The sequence below is a fragment of the Chroicocephalus ridibundus genome, chromosome 5 (genome assembly GCF_963924245.1).
Source record: "Chroicocephalus ridibundus chromosome 5, bChrRid1.1, whole genome shotgun sequence".
Classification (NCBI taxonomy): domain Eukaryota; kingdom Metazoa; phylum Chordata; class Aves; order Charadriiformes; family Laridae; genus Chroicocephalus; species Chroicocephalus ridibundus.
The window spans coordinates 5,899,094-5,912,440 of NC_086288.1; the positions used below are offsets into that span (position 1 = coordinate 5,899,094).

The 13,347-nt window shown below is 39.3% G+C and overlaps 1 protein-coding gene across 2 annotated transcripts in view; it reads left to right on the forward strand.

Annotated features, from left to right (window-relative positions):
• LARP7 (La ribonucleoprotein 7, transcriptional regulator) overlaps positions 1-13,347 on the forward strand; it is a 28,893-nt gene that overhangs the window by 12,009 nt on the left and 3,537 nt on the right. For both annotated transcript variants that reach the window (XM_063336167.1, XM_063336168.1), the window contains exons 7-12: positions 456-830; positions 1,790-1,919; positions 4,891-5,048; positions 6,000-6,082; positions 8,799-8,958; positions 11,381-11,472. In XM_063336167.1, the coding sequence (XP_063192237.1) occupies positions 456-830; positions 1,790-1,919; positions 4,891-5,048; positions 6,000-6,082; positions 8,799-8,958; positions 11,381-11,472 (998 nt within the window). The remainder of the gene's footprint in view (positions 1-455; positions 831-1,789; positions 1,920-4,890; positions 5,049-5,999; positions 6,083-8,798; positions 8,959-11,380; positions 11,473-13,347) is intronic.

Below are 13,347 nucleotides of genomic sequence, written 5' to 3' on the forward strand. Positions count from 1 at the left end.
TTTATTCTCAGAATACAAATCGGCGGTCTCTTTTGATTTTCTTAGCTTTGGTGTTTGGCCTGAAAGGAGGAAGGTATCTCTTCTCAAAGACAAGTAAGGGATGACATAACAAAATGGACACTTGTTAAGGCGCAGTCTAGCTCCTTTCTTTTTAATTTGAGAGTAAGTATTTTGGGAGTCCTGTAGTCAAGCTGCCCTCGTGACCCGGAGGTCTTTCTCACTTTGTGGGGCTGAGTGTCTTATCTGTCTTTTTTCTCTCTTCTGCTTAAAACGCCTTGGAAGACCTTTGGGATAATGTATCGCATGTGTCCAGTAGTTAGAGATGGCAGAGACAGGCATTTCATTTAACATCCCAGATTATCATGACTTGCGGTATCGTGATTGTTTACTTAGGTCAGTTAATCTAACCTAGTTTTTAATCATCGGCAGTTTTAAATATTGTATTTTTTATACAGAAGAGAAGAAAAAGAAGAAAAAAAAGAAATCCAAAATCAAGAAAGAGAGCAACGCGCAGGCAGCTGTAGAGACGAAGGAATCGAACACGAACGCTACAACAGAGCAAGCACCCAAGTCAAAAAGACATAGGACTTCATCAGAGTGCTCAGAAATGGAGGGAACTGAGACTCACAGGCAGCCCTCGAGGAGAGAGAAGAGAAAGTGGGACAGAACAGAAAGCTCAGAGGGACCTTGGGAAAGCAGGCCGGGGAAGAGAAAAAGAACCAGCTCTGGAGACGGTGAGACATCAACCCCCAAAGTCAAGAAAACTGTTCAAAAGGATGAAGTTCGTCCTGTAAAAGAAGAAACAACAGAAGCTCCGAAGGATTCCAATGGTAAAGTTTGCTGCGTGTCTTTTTAGTACTTTCATGATTCATAAGCATGAATTAAATCAAACGGCAGGCGGGAAAAAGTCTAGATAAGGAGAAAAGCTAGAACTAAAGAAACTGCGGTCTTTGCAGTTGAAATGGTATTTGTAGCAGCCGAAGTTAAGTAAATAGGGGGTTGCGAAGCCAAATGAAACGTATCAAGTGTCATACAAATGCATTACTGAACTGACTTTTGGAGGCTGATAGGTTTATTAATTGGCTTAATGATTATTGAGTAAACCTTTCAAGTGCCGCTGAAAGATTCAGACGATGAATTTTCTTTTGGAAAGACTTAAAATTTAACTGGGAAAAGGTTGTTCTGCTTGGGTCAGTAGGTGAAAAACGGTTGAAATGGTGAAGGCTTAACAAGGTCTGTTTAGGAATATGTGGTGTTCCCTGCAGTTAAGTTAAAACCTGGTCACGAGTCATTCCAGGGAGATAAACTGCATGGAGAATAGGGAAGAACTTTCAACACCAAAGCAGGTAAATCTCATCAGAAGTAAAAATAGTACACAGAGAAGTTAATAGAAGCTCACTGAAGTAACGTATGGATTAAACAGTCAGCCTAGGCAAATGGTGACAGTATAAGAATCGAGATAAGTAAGACTGAAATACAAAAGGAAAAGCTGATGATCACGGTTTCTTACATGAGATAAGGAAAAAAAGCAGTCGATAGGATTAAATGCTGCATTGAAATCACATTTTGGTTGACAATCCGCGATTAGAGACTAAACTCAGGTAGTTGAGAAAATGGACTAGAAATAGGTAGTACCCTCTGATTTTTGTGATGTTCGTTAAACTATTTTGTATAATACTGTGTCATTTTATGGAAATATTCATTCAGGCTTTATTACATAATATCTACCGTATCTTTAAGTATCTGTCATATTAAAACTAAACATTTTTCTTTTGGACTTTTAACATAGACGTTTCTGCAGAAGATGACAAAGATAAAAAAGACACATCCCTTTCAAAATCAAAAAGGAAACATAAGAAAAAGCACAAAGAAAGACACAAAATGGGTGAAGAAGTCATTCCACTCAGAGTGCTCTCCAAGTACGTTATGAAACCGATCTTACGTGACTAGTTTATGCTACCTGGTAGATGGGGAGGTATTTATTGTTTAGTTGCTTCGTAGCCTTTTTGTTGCACGAGAGCATCGCTTTTTCCATAGTTTCACTAAGCAAATTGATTTATTTTTTTTTTCCTCAGTACTGGGAACCGATGTGGAATAATTCTGCCTGTGTAGTGGTGGTCTAGAACAAGACACGTGGCCTTAAAAGGGGTTTACCTTTCTTATATTATGAAACATTTTTAAGTGTAACGCTAGTGGGGGCGGGTGGGGGGCAAAGCTGATTTACAGCTCCTGTGTGAGATCAAGGCTTAACATTTGATTTATCCACCGCCTCCAGTCCAGGTACAGGCTCGGTGGCCTTGGCAAAATGGGCAATCTGAGCTTCAATTTCTTATTTTTTGTGGTTTCAATTGCAAAAAGCAGTAGTAGCGGCTTTTTTCCCTAATGGTAGCTATTTACTTTAGCTAGCCAACTCTTTGCCTTTCTCCAAACCTGGGGCATTTGGAAGTATGTGGTACCTTGGTTTTTACATATTTTGAGTGTTTGGAGTTTTAAGTATTTACGGGAGTATGTAGCTGTATTGAATTTTGTTAGTTCCAGGAAACTTTTTGATGAAAGCCACAAGTTCTGCACACTTTATTTAATTTTTCTTTCTTAACAGGCTCGTGCATGGGGATTTCATTGATTCCAGCCTTCGTAATGTTTTAATTCAGTTTAAATCTTTGTATGTCTTACAGTCCATCACCATTGCTAAAGTGCAATTCCAATTTTTATTCCACAGAGTTGCATATTAGCAACAGTATTAGCCTGTAGGTTCAAATACCGGAGTTTTCCAGCCCGACTTACAATACCTACAGTAGTTCTTCAGTAGTTGATACGTAGATGAAGTCATGCCATTCCAAAAGTTTAACAAAAATATTCCATGTCTCTCGCTGTTGGGCTCTTAGGAGTCACCACAACTAAAACATGGAAGCACTTACTTTTTAGGCATCCAGCAAGTACCTCCATGTTAAAGTAGAGGGGGTCCTTGCCATCTTGTGCCAATACCGCGATGCAAAATTGTGCAATGCGCTTTTTTGTATCCGTTTCGATATATTTCCTAGAAGGAGGCAAGTCCCTTGAGTTAAGACAAAAGGATTCACCACCACTAAAACATGGAAGCACTTACTATTCAGGAACAAAGCAAGTACATCCACATTTAAGTTGTGGGGGTCCTTAAGTGGCGACACTAAATAGTAACTTTAAAAAAAACAAACAAACAAACAAAAACAAAAACCCCAAAAACAAAAAAAAGGAAAAAACCAAACACCAAAACCAAACAGAAGCCCCAAACACAACAGCAAAAAACCCCAACACCCCATGGTATACAGAGCTCTGTAAGTAGGCTTCTTTCAGCTTTAGCTAATTTTTAGGAACTTGTTTAAGACATTTAGGATCCACCGCCACTGAAACATGGAAGCACTTACTTTTTTTAGGCAGCAGGTACCTCCATGTTAAAGCAAAGGGGGTCCTTTAAAAAAACAAAAATAGCTGAAAATAATTTAACATACAGGCCACCGAAAAGTCGTCTCTTCTTCAGTAATACTTGATGCTTTTGGTCCTTGTTGGAGAAGCATGCCTTTATCTGCTACAGCCAAAATGCTTCATTTTTCTTTTCCCGGAATCAAAAAATCTTGCAACTGAAGCGCAGAAAAAAGAAAAATCCTGGATGGTGTTTCAGTATTGCGATCAGGATTCACCTCTACTAAAACATGGAAGCACTTACTTTTATAAAATCACAGAAAGCACCTCCATGTTAAAGTAAAAGGGGTCCACAAAAAACGGGAGTTATCAACGATGCTTGTCCTCTTCCACGCAGGTTCCGAGACTACTGAATCAAATACGGAGAAATAGTTTTAAATTTCTGTTAGCTATAGTGAAACGAGGGGAAAAAAGTTTTGTAAGAGTATAAGCATTGTGAATACTTGCCTGACTCATTCCCCATGGTCTTCTCTTCCTTGGAGTCAAGTTAAGGAGTACCTCCTTGAGCTGTATTTATACCATACCTTGCTGTGGAATGGTGTTGCCTTTTTATCTCTAAGAATCATTACGTGGGTCTTTTGTTATTTTAATGTCTTTGCTCTGTTGAGAATGTATGATCCTGGGTGAGTCTGGATGCTTTTTTTGAAGTACACAGTTGTCAATGTTAACAGCTAAAACCATTACCACAAGATATCCTCCTCTTTAAAAATCCTCTATCAGCTTGTTTGATAGCACAGATTAGGGTAACAATGAGTCGTTCTCACAGTGGCACTACAGGCATTGTGTTTCTGTGGAGCAAAGCTCTAGCTGTTTGCAGAAACATCTCCATGTTAAATGTATGTAAATATATAAATTGCTTCCATGTGGTGGTATTTTTTAACCAAAATGCATTTGAATAGTAAGGAATGTTCTTATCTCAGTAGGTTTTTGGTGAGTTTAACCAGTTGCTGATTTTCCATCAATGATTTTTCTAGAAAATAAATGACTGAATGTTAAAATAGTAACACAGGAGCGGGTTCACTGAACTAATTCAGGGATTTCAGAGTTCACTGTCTCTGAATTAACGCTGAATTTAGTGCCTGTACTGCGTGTAGTTCCAGTAGAAAACACAGTTTACCAGGCTGTCCTATGTGCTTTCTAAATATGGAAAACAAATTGGGGAGCCGTCCGATTTGTATGGTAGGTTGATCTTGTTGGAACTCGCCTGGAATATTAAAAGCAAAAGCAAAACAAAAATAAAAATGCAGGTATTGACAAGCCTTAATTTGACCCAAGTGCGGGGAGATGTCTAATGGTAAGAATGGGCTGCGCTGCTCCCCAAGTTCAGCTTAAGCTGTTGGTAAACTGTTTTGTCTTAAGTTACCGTTGAGTTTTCTAAGCGTTATTTTCGTGTTTACGACTGACATCTTACACCTGCGTTGCCGCTTATAGGACCGAATGGCTGGATTTGAAGCAAGAATATTTGGCCCTTCAGAAAGCCAGCATGGCCTCCTTGAAGAAAACCATGTCTCAAATCAAACCTGAGCCTGTGGGAGAGATGGAAACGGAAACTTGTGCGGAGAAAAAGCCTCAGTCTGAAAATGACAAACGTAATCCTGTTTGTGATGGTTTTTTGTCGTGTTTTCTTCATGATTCTAGTGCACAAACATAAGTGGTTTAAGACGGTGGTCCTCTAGAAACGCTGCAAAATGGTTTTATTTTCTTGAATGCTGGAGCTTTCTCCGAATGTCAAATATTATTAAAAGCAAACTCCCCTCATTTAGCTAGATTTGGGACTAAGGAATTTTGTAAGTAAAGACTAAACAAGTAATTTCAGCATATTCCAACAGCACTTGAGCTTAAGGATCTTTTTAGGTAATTGTAATTATAAGTGCCTCAGAGAAGTAAATAAAGAATCGACTTTTTTTGATGCTGTAACTTGGCCTGGTTTGAAGGTTTAACTATACCTGGAGCAATTTACAAAACAATTTCTCTATGGCGTTCAAAAATGGCTTGCAGTTGGGTTTTATCAGCTTTATGGTTAAAAGGAGCTTTGTAATTATGTCCTCTTAGTTAAATTTCTACATTTTTCAGAGACAGAATTGCTCTTTTTTGGTCTGGATCCTCTGTACTTCTCTTCACTAACTTCACTAATACCTGGCATTCCGATGCCTGTCTGCTTATTTATAATTACTCCAGAACTGAGGGTTCGCTCAACTGTTAATGGTAATCAATAGAATATAAAATATTCTTATGGGAAGGCCATGTAGGCTGTAAAAACTTCTCTAAGGCTCTTTTCTTGGACCTATTTTCTTTTTCACTTTTTTTTTACTCACGTTGACTTTACCTTGTGAACAGTCTTGATCCTAGATTTAAAGAAAAAAAAAAATACTTAATCCGCATTAGCAGCGTTTCATGCCCTCTGTTTCATTTCTTGTGTGCGTGACGTTGTTTATGTGCTTTCATAGCATCTTTAGTGTGTCAGAGTAATAAATGTAAAATTTTTTTCCTTTTCCTTTTCGTGTCACCCCCCCCCCACCTCCTCTCTTCAAATTGTCCAGCCACAATGGGGCCCCAGTTCGTGAGTGGAGTAATTGTGAAGATCATTAGCGCTGAGCCCCTGCCGGGCAGGAAGCAGATCAAGGTAATGCCTTTGTAACCTCAGGGTAGCTGTTAGCCTTTCCTCTTACAGTGCCCCCCAAATGTTTGAATATGGAATCCCATTTAAACGGGTCCTCCCGATTTCTTTTTTTATTTGTTTGGCCAGGAGCTGTGTACAGATTCTTCTCTAGTACCTGTTAATGGCAGGTTTTACCACGGCGAAATAGGGTAAAAAGCATGTTTCAAAGCAAAAACTTAGCCTTTAGAGCGCTTCAAGCAATGTCAAGTTTATAACGAAAATAATGACAAAAATAAATGATGCTCTAGAGGATGAGTAGCCCTTTCCAGTTTAAAAAGGGAAGTTGAAGACAAAGCGGGTGCGCTGTTCTGTATTTGTCATGGTGCCAGTCATTCTGGCAGTGTTCGGATCAAGACATCTGTACTAGTATACTGGGGGGCTTTACCATTAACAGGAATCTGGGGGCAAGAAAATGCCCTCTGCATGAAGAAACAATTGTCTCTTTTTCAGTAAAAAAGATTCTCAATTACAAAAACTCCAGTTCAGTGAGAGTGACAGCACCTAGATCTTGTCCAGTAATTCATTCACCCATTTTTTTATTCTTCCCTCCCTATGGTTAAGTGCTCTTTATTTTTCTCGATTTAAAAGTCTTTAGGATAATTTAAATGTTTTTTTTTTAACATCATGATATAAAAGTTACGTATGTTAAGTAGAATATTTCTGTCAAGGAAAGTAGCAGTTTTAAGCTGCATCCTGTGAAATGGAAATATTAAAAGTTTTCCAAAGGAAATAACAGGCTTTTTCCAGATACTGAATTTTCTGTGAACGGGACACGGGACTTCTTCTTTCACAAATTGCACTTTTGGATGAATAACAACTGGAAAGAATTTAAACAGCTTTAACTCAACGTTGGAATAAATGTTTAGACCGTGGAGGACAATGAGAGAATGATTCAAAATGCGAGTTCTGAGATGACTTATCAAATTATCTGTATTTATAGCCGAGTGGCCCATTTGAAGTCACTGGCCCCTTGCAAGCGTTTGAAGTTTAGCGTGTGCATAAATCTAAGCAAGATGAGAGACGTCTGGATCACTGAAAACAAACTGATGAGAAGGTTTCAACTTAATCAGTCTTATCGGCCTAGGTGTATTTGTAGGCAGTTGTCTGAGTGCTGGAGACACCGGGAGAATGTCGCAGTTGTCGCTGCAACGTTTTTTTTGAGGGCCCCTTTGGCTGCAGTTACGCTTTTCATTTAGTTTCAGGGAAGTGTTTTAGGGAAAACTAACGCTTTATGAAAGTAAAGGTGGACAAAATAAGATTGGGGCGTCCTTTGCTGCTATTAATCATATCTTTGTTTCCCATGGTATGCACATAGGCAAAATATTTCACAATATGTTAGCAAAGAAATGAGGAAAAGGTGTGAGAGAGACGTGTAATTGCAGAATCCAACTGTAGTTGGAAGGAAAATAATCTTTATAGTGCACCGGCTCTTCTGCAGGTCAACGGTGGAAGCTGCAAACTGTGCTTGGTGCTTCCTGGGTATTTCTGGCCCTACTGGTGACTTTTAGGAAAGGCGTAACTCTCTGACAAAAACCTCGCTTTGCCTGTGGTCCCGGACTGTCCGGACTGTCACGGCTGCAGCAAACACTGCCGCAAAGCAATGCATCTAGGTTTTTTTCCCTTAACTTCCAGGTTGGATCTTGATTTCTGATTCTGTCGCTCTTAATTACTGCCGCGCTCTGGAAAGATCTTTGCAGAGTAGTTTTGACATTTTAATTTTTTACTTCACTGCGTTGATATTTTGCTATTAAGGCGCTTCTCAGATCATGACACTTGCCCACTCCAGTAAACTGTTCGGGGTGTTGTAGTTTTCCACGTAAGCGTGACTTTGGGATACCAGAATGAAGAGTGGAAAGTAGCTTTGCTTGGCTCTTGAATGATCTCGGCAGTACTGGCACTTAAGCTTTGTTTTAAGGCTGTCCGTGGTAGTGGAGGGTTAAAAGCAGTGTGTCGTTCTTGAATAGAAGCATCTTCCTTGAGCTGCCTGCTGTGAACAAAATTGACTAGGAATGTGTGGTCTTAGTTAATTTCCCTAACAGCAGGTATTACAAGTGAAGTACTTCATCTGAAAGAGCGTGTGTGACTCTTCTTCCTTCAGCTGTTAGTGAGAATTTCCAGGCAGAGGTCACTCCAGAAAGATAGAAAGGGTTGTTTTACTACTATTCATCGGGTCTCAAATAATCTGCCACGAATGAACTTGCTACTATATAATTCATGCGTAGAATGAAGTTAGATATTTTTCCGTTGGACCGACGTATATCAATGTTACAGTGCACAAATAATTTTTTTTTTTTTTAAAAAAAAGTCCATTCAGATACAGTATTGAAATAAATGGATACCTACTGGTGCTCCATTAGTAAAATTAGTCTAATGTGAAACAATAACATCTTCAGGGATTACTGCTTTAAATTGTTCTTGGAGGGCAGGATGAGAGAGAGATAGATGTTGTAGGCTTATAAATCAGAATTCAGATATAACCTTCTTAGAAAAATATCTTAACTCAAAACGATTTGACAAGAGATTCATTGATTAAATCAAAAAGTTCAGTCACTGCCTTCTACTTTGTGACCTTTTTGAAAATGTCACTGACCTACAAATCGGGTGGTCAAAAAGTCACTCTTTTTATATTCTTTTTTTAAAGTCTGGTTTATGGTCTGTGTTCTCTCACATGCTTTGACAGGATGCTTTAGCAGTGCTGGCTGACGTTGCCTATGTTGACATGCTGGAGGGAGACACGGAATGTCATGTCCGTTTTAACACTCCTGAGGATGCACAGATTGTCGTGAAATCATACAAAGAAATACAGATCAAAAACAACTGGAAATTAGAAGTTCTCACGGGTAAGACTTCTTTTTTTTAATAGCAGTACAGGAGAAGACTTAAGTACTGTGGAGAAGATTGTATCGCATGGTAGCTTTATGGATATATTTCCATAACTTAGGGAAAAGACTGCTTTCTTTTTTTCCTTAGAGTCTTCTCATTTTGCTATTGCAGTGAAATTGGTAAAACAGTAAGGATTTTTATGCCACTGTTCAGAGCAAAGTAATGATTTTGCTTGCCTTTATCAACTTAATTATGTTCTTTTGGGATTTATTTACATACGTCACTTTCTGTGGCAATGGACTATAGAGCTTAATTCGTATTTCAGCTTTATGAATATAACATTCCGATGACGCAAAATAACTTTAAATGAAGATTTTCTTGAAAATACTGAACCTACGTGTGAAATAACAGGACAAGGATGTAACAGCATGGATACACTTAGGGTGGTTTTAGCACTTGCCTTCTAATTAATCTTTCTTTTTTTCAGGAAGTTGAATAACTTATGCCTGAGTACTGCCACTTTTAAATTGTATTTACACTAAAATTTTTTACTGGTTTTCTTTGGAACTTTATCCTTATCTGTGTTATTTATTTTTTTTCTGAAGTTACTCTGCTGTTCTTAATTCGTAACTTGTATTAGATTGGTCTAGTCTTCCAAGTGTAGAGAAACCTCTTTATGGAATTTTGGGGGGTGGAAGAAGGGGGGAGGGAGAAAGGCTCTCAAACTTTGTTGCGGTAGTCATGAAATTTTTGAATTCTTGACATGCGCTAAAAATCCCAAATATGCAAAAAAAAAAAAAAAAAAAAAAAAAAAAAAAAAACAAAAAAAAACACCAAACCCCACAGGTAAAACAATCTGAATGAGATTCTCTCATCTGTGTATTTAAATATTTTACCACACTCCTGCACAGACCCTCACTTAGGGCCCAGTTCCGTGCATGCAGGGATGTAAACCCTCATAAAAGTCAATTAAGGATTGCAGAAGGAAGAGCTATAATGGAAGCATTAACCTTGGTAGTATCAAAGTTAATTAAAGTTTGAGACTCACTGAATGCTGCTAATGTCTTTTGGAGATAGATTTGTCTCCAGAGTGTTCTGTGTTCCAGAGATCCAGGCACAACTTGAAATACAGCATTTTACAGCTGTGTGCTCTGTGTGTATGTCTCTGGTTTTGTACCCTTATATAAAAGAGCGTAGTAGTAGATTGGGAGTAAGCAGACGTTGTAGGAGTGTTCCATTCATAGTCTTAAGGTTTCTTGTTTTCCGAACCGGTTCATTGAAATGAGAATGGAAAGGCTTTCTGAAGAATGCAGAAGTGACTCACAGTACGGATTTCAGCTTTGCTTGGTGGCATAAGGTGAATACAGAGAATATGGAATCTTTAATGCTCCCTACTGCGGGGACTAAAGCTTTCCCAGTAGTATTTTACTTCTTAGAACTTGACTTTGACTAAATGTTTTCAGCTTTTCATCCGACAAGAAATGAAATACCTAGGGTAATGTTTAGTTGTTACTGTGATTGAATCTATAAATAATGTTGGTAAAAAAGTATGCAAGATTGGTTCTCAGAATTATTAATTCCATAACTTTTGCGGGAACCTTTTCCAAGATTCACTTGGAAACTTCCCTGTAACTGAAGATTTCCCATGAGACCATGCAACGTTACATCAGAAGATTCCCATCGTGATAGTTACAGCACAAACCAGAGGAAACAGCGGCAAACTGCTGCTTACTGCAAAACAGCGGCTGAAAAAAGCTGCAAAATTATTTCCTCTCATACTCTTCCCCATGTTAAAGTATTCCTAACTGCCCGTAAAGTCCCCAGAGTTAGCTTCTAACAATGGCTGCGCTGAAACAAAATAATCTTGGTCATTCTTACAGTAATTACTTTTTTTTCCTGTTTGATAGTTGTTTAAAATTAGTCAAGAGGTTGAGTACGTCAGTAAATCAGAGGGCCTCCAAGCGCTATGGCAAAACTTTAGCTAAAACCGAGCTCCTTCTGCTGATTACATATAGACAGTGGTGGTTGCATATTTCCTCGGTTCTTCTTGTTGAGTTTGTAAAACTCCTTGCTCAGGAAAACTTACAGATACCCTGGCAATCCAGTCCGAAAAGTTAATAAAATGCACAGGGGCTTTGATTCAGGTCCTGTCCAGCTCACACAGAACGGAGACCTCGATGTTGGCTTTAAGCTTCTTTGGACAGAGGTTTTTCTGTCCTTTGTTCACCTGGGTGTGTGTTGGTCAGGTGGTGCGACGCCGTGTGCCTTGTCTCGCTATGAAATTTCAGACTGATGGGGAGATGCTTGTTAGGTTTCCCTCACAGGTATTTTCATGTGTGTTTATCTTAGAAAATATTCCTCCTCATCCCAGCTGAAAACACTGCATCCACTCGAGTTATACTTTTATTCATGTACTGTAATGTTAATTTGTATTTCAAGGTGATCATGAGCAACGTTACTGGCAGAAGATTTTAGTGGACAGACAAGCTAAGCTTAACCAGCCTCGAGAAAAGAAACGGGGTACTGAGAAGGTAATCTGCAAGTCCTTTTTTTCCTGCGCGCCCATGGTTGAAAATATGACTCTCTTTCTGTGTGGGTCTACGTCTTTTGACACTTTAATCTTTGACTCTGTATTTAATCCAGTTAAATCGCTTTCTACTGACTTTGCAGCAGGGTTTTACAGCCACAAAATGGAAAATGTGTGGCTGTCCTGGTCCAGTTGCCAAATGCAAGGCTTGTCTTTATGGAGACAATCAGAGAAAGTTAAGTCCATGACTAAAGGCATGAAGTTAATTTATAAGCTGGTTTTCCTTAAAAAAAAAACTGTCTGGATGAACTCATTAAGAAGTTAAGGAGTCTTGATTTGCTCTAGTGTGATAAAGTCTAGTGCTTTAGTCTTAATTCTCTAGCATGATTAAGAAAATGTTTTTCTTCAGGATGAATCTCTCTTCTCGCAGTTTTTTTTAGTGTCCGGTTTTGTGCTGTGGTGCACGCTGGTGTGTTCCCAGTGTAGTCAAGGGCCTGTGCACGGGTCTGTCTGCGTCCCGATCCAGACAAATCTGAATGTCGCCGTGAGCATCCATAGCTAAGCAGCTTCCAGACCAAAACTGCCTCACATCTAGTGAAATTTCCCTCCAACCTTGACCTCGGTGTTCCTGTCAGGCCACAGCGTTGGCGGTGTTGCAGTGAACTTGCAGGCTGCAGTCTCGGCTCCTGCCCCAGAAGATCCTTCCAGGCATGAAGGGTTCTTCATTAAGCCAGTCAGATCCTTCACCTGACAGCGAGGAGCCAGAGGGTATTTCGCAGACATTTTATTGCTGGGTTTACTTCACAGGCATTGCAGATAAGGGTCTGAGTTGGCTTCACCCTGAATCTTTATGCAGTCGCTTGCAAAACTTCTGACTCGTTTGCCCTCGATTATTTTCTGGTGACTCGGGAGACTTCCTGTAATTTTTGTTTGCTAGACTCTCCAGTGATGCACGCAATACCAAAAATGTCCTAGTTGCTCTGTATATAATTAAAAAGAAGTATTACATTGCCCTAAAGAAACAGCAGGTTGTGCAGGTCAAAACCTTGTCCTGTACAAGGCATATTTTGCCTGTGTTATCTTGTTAGCCTAAATGTTCTTTCAGAGATCCTGCTGACACACGAGATGTCCTTAAGGAATTTCCCCAAATGACTGATTTAAAAAGCATTAAAATGGCACTGGTTCTAGACCTTACTCTTTAATACAAGCGGTGAGATAATGTGAAACCTGGACAGCTTTAGAGCCTTTTACTCAGTGCTGCCAGGGTTTGTTCATTTTTTCTTTTTCAATGGACTTTTACTTTTTTAAACAAAAGGTGCCGCTGGCACCTTTGACTTTACTTTGGACTGTAGGTGCCCCCCCAGCTCTCCAGCGTCTGCTCTTTATCTTTTGAAGATTGGTATTTGTTGACCAAACTGGTGTAAATTGGCCAGTAATGTACTTCATCTGGGCTTGCAAATATAAACCGCCTCAGTTCTGCCTAACAATAGCAGCCGCAAGGATGCAAACTCCCACTCCTCCCCCTCAGCCATCACCTTGCAACACTGGGAGGTGTTAACTTCAAAGCTTAGTGAATACTATTTAAATGCTAACGCTGTTAAGCAAAACATCAAGTAAAGAATGCCTCGCGGTTGTCAGTAACGCTTAACCCTTTCGGTACTTTTTGACAGCCCGTATTCCGCCAGTACAGACTGATAATAAGAAAAACAGTGCTTCTCTCTCCGTTCATTAACGTTATTTTTCATCTTTTAGTTGAAAACTCTTCCAGAGTACTCGGAAGTTGACTTCTTTGAAGGTCACAATAAAAGGAAGGAAAAAAGCAATATAATGATTCATAATTAAACATGTACAGCTGAATACGTCATCAGTGTATCTTTCA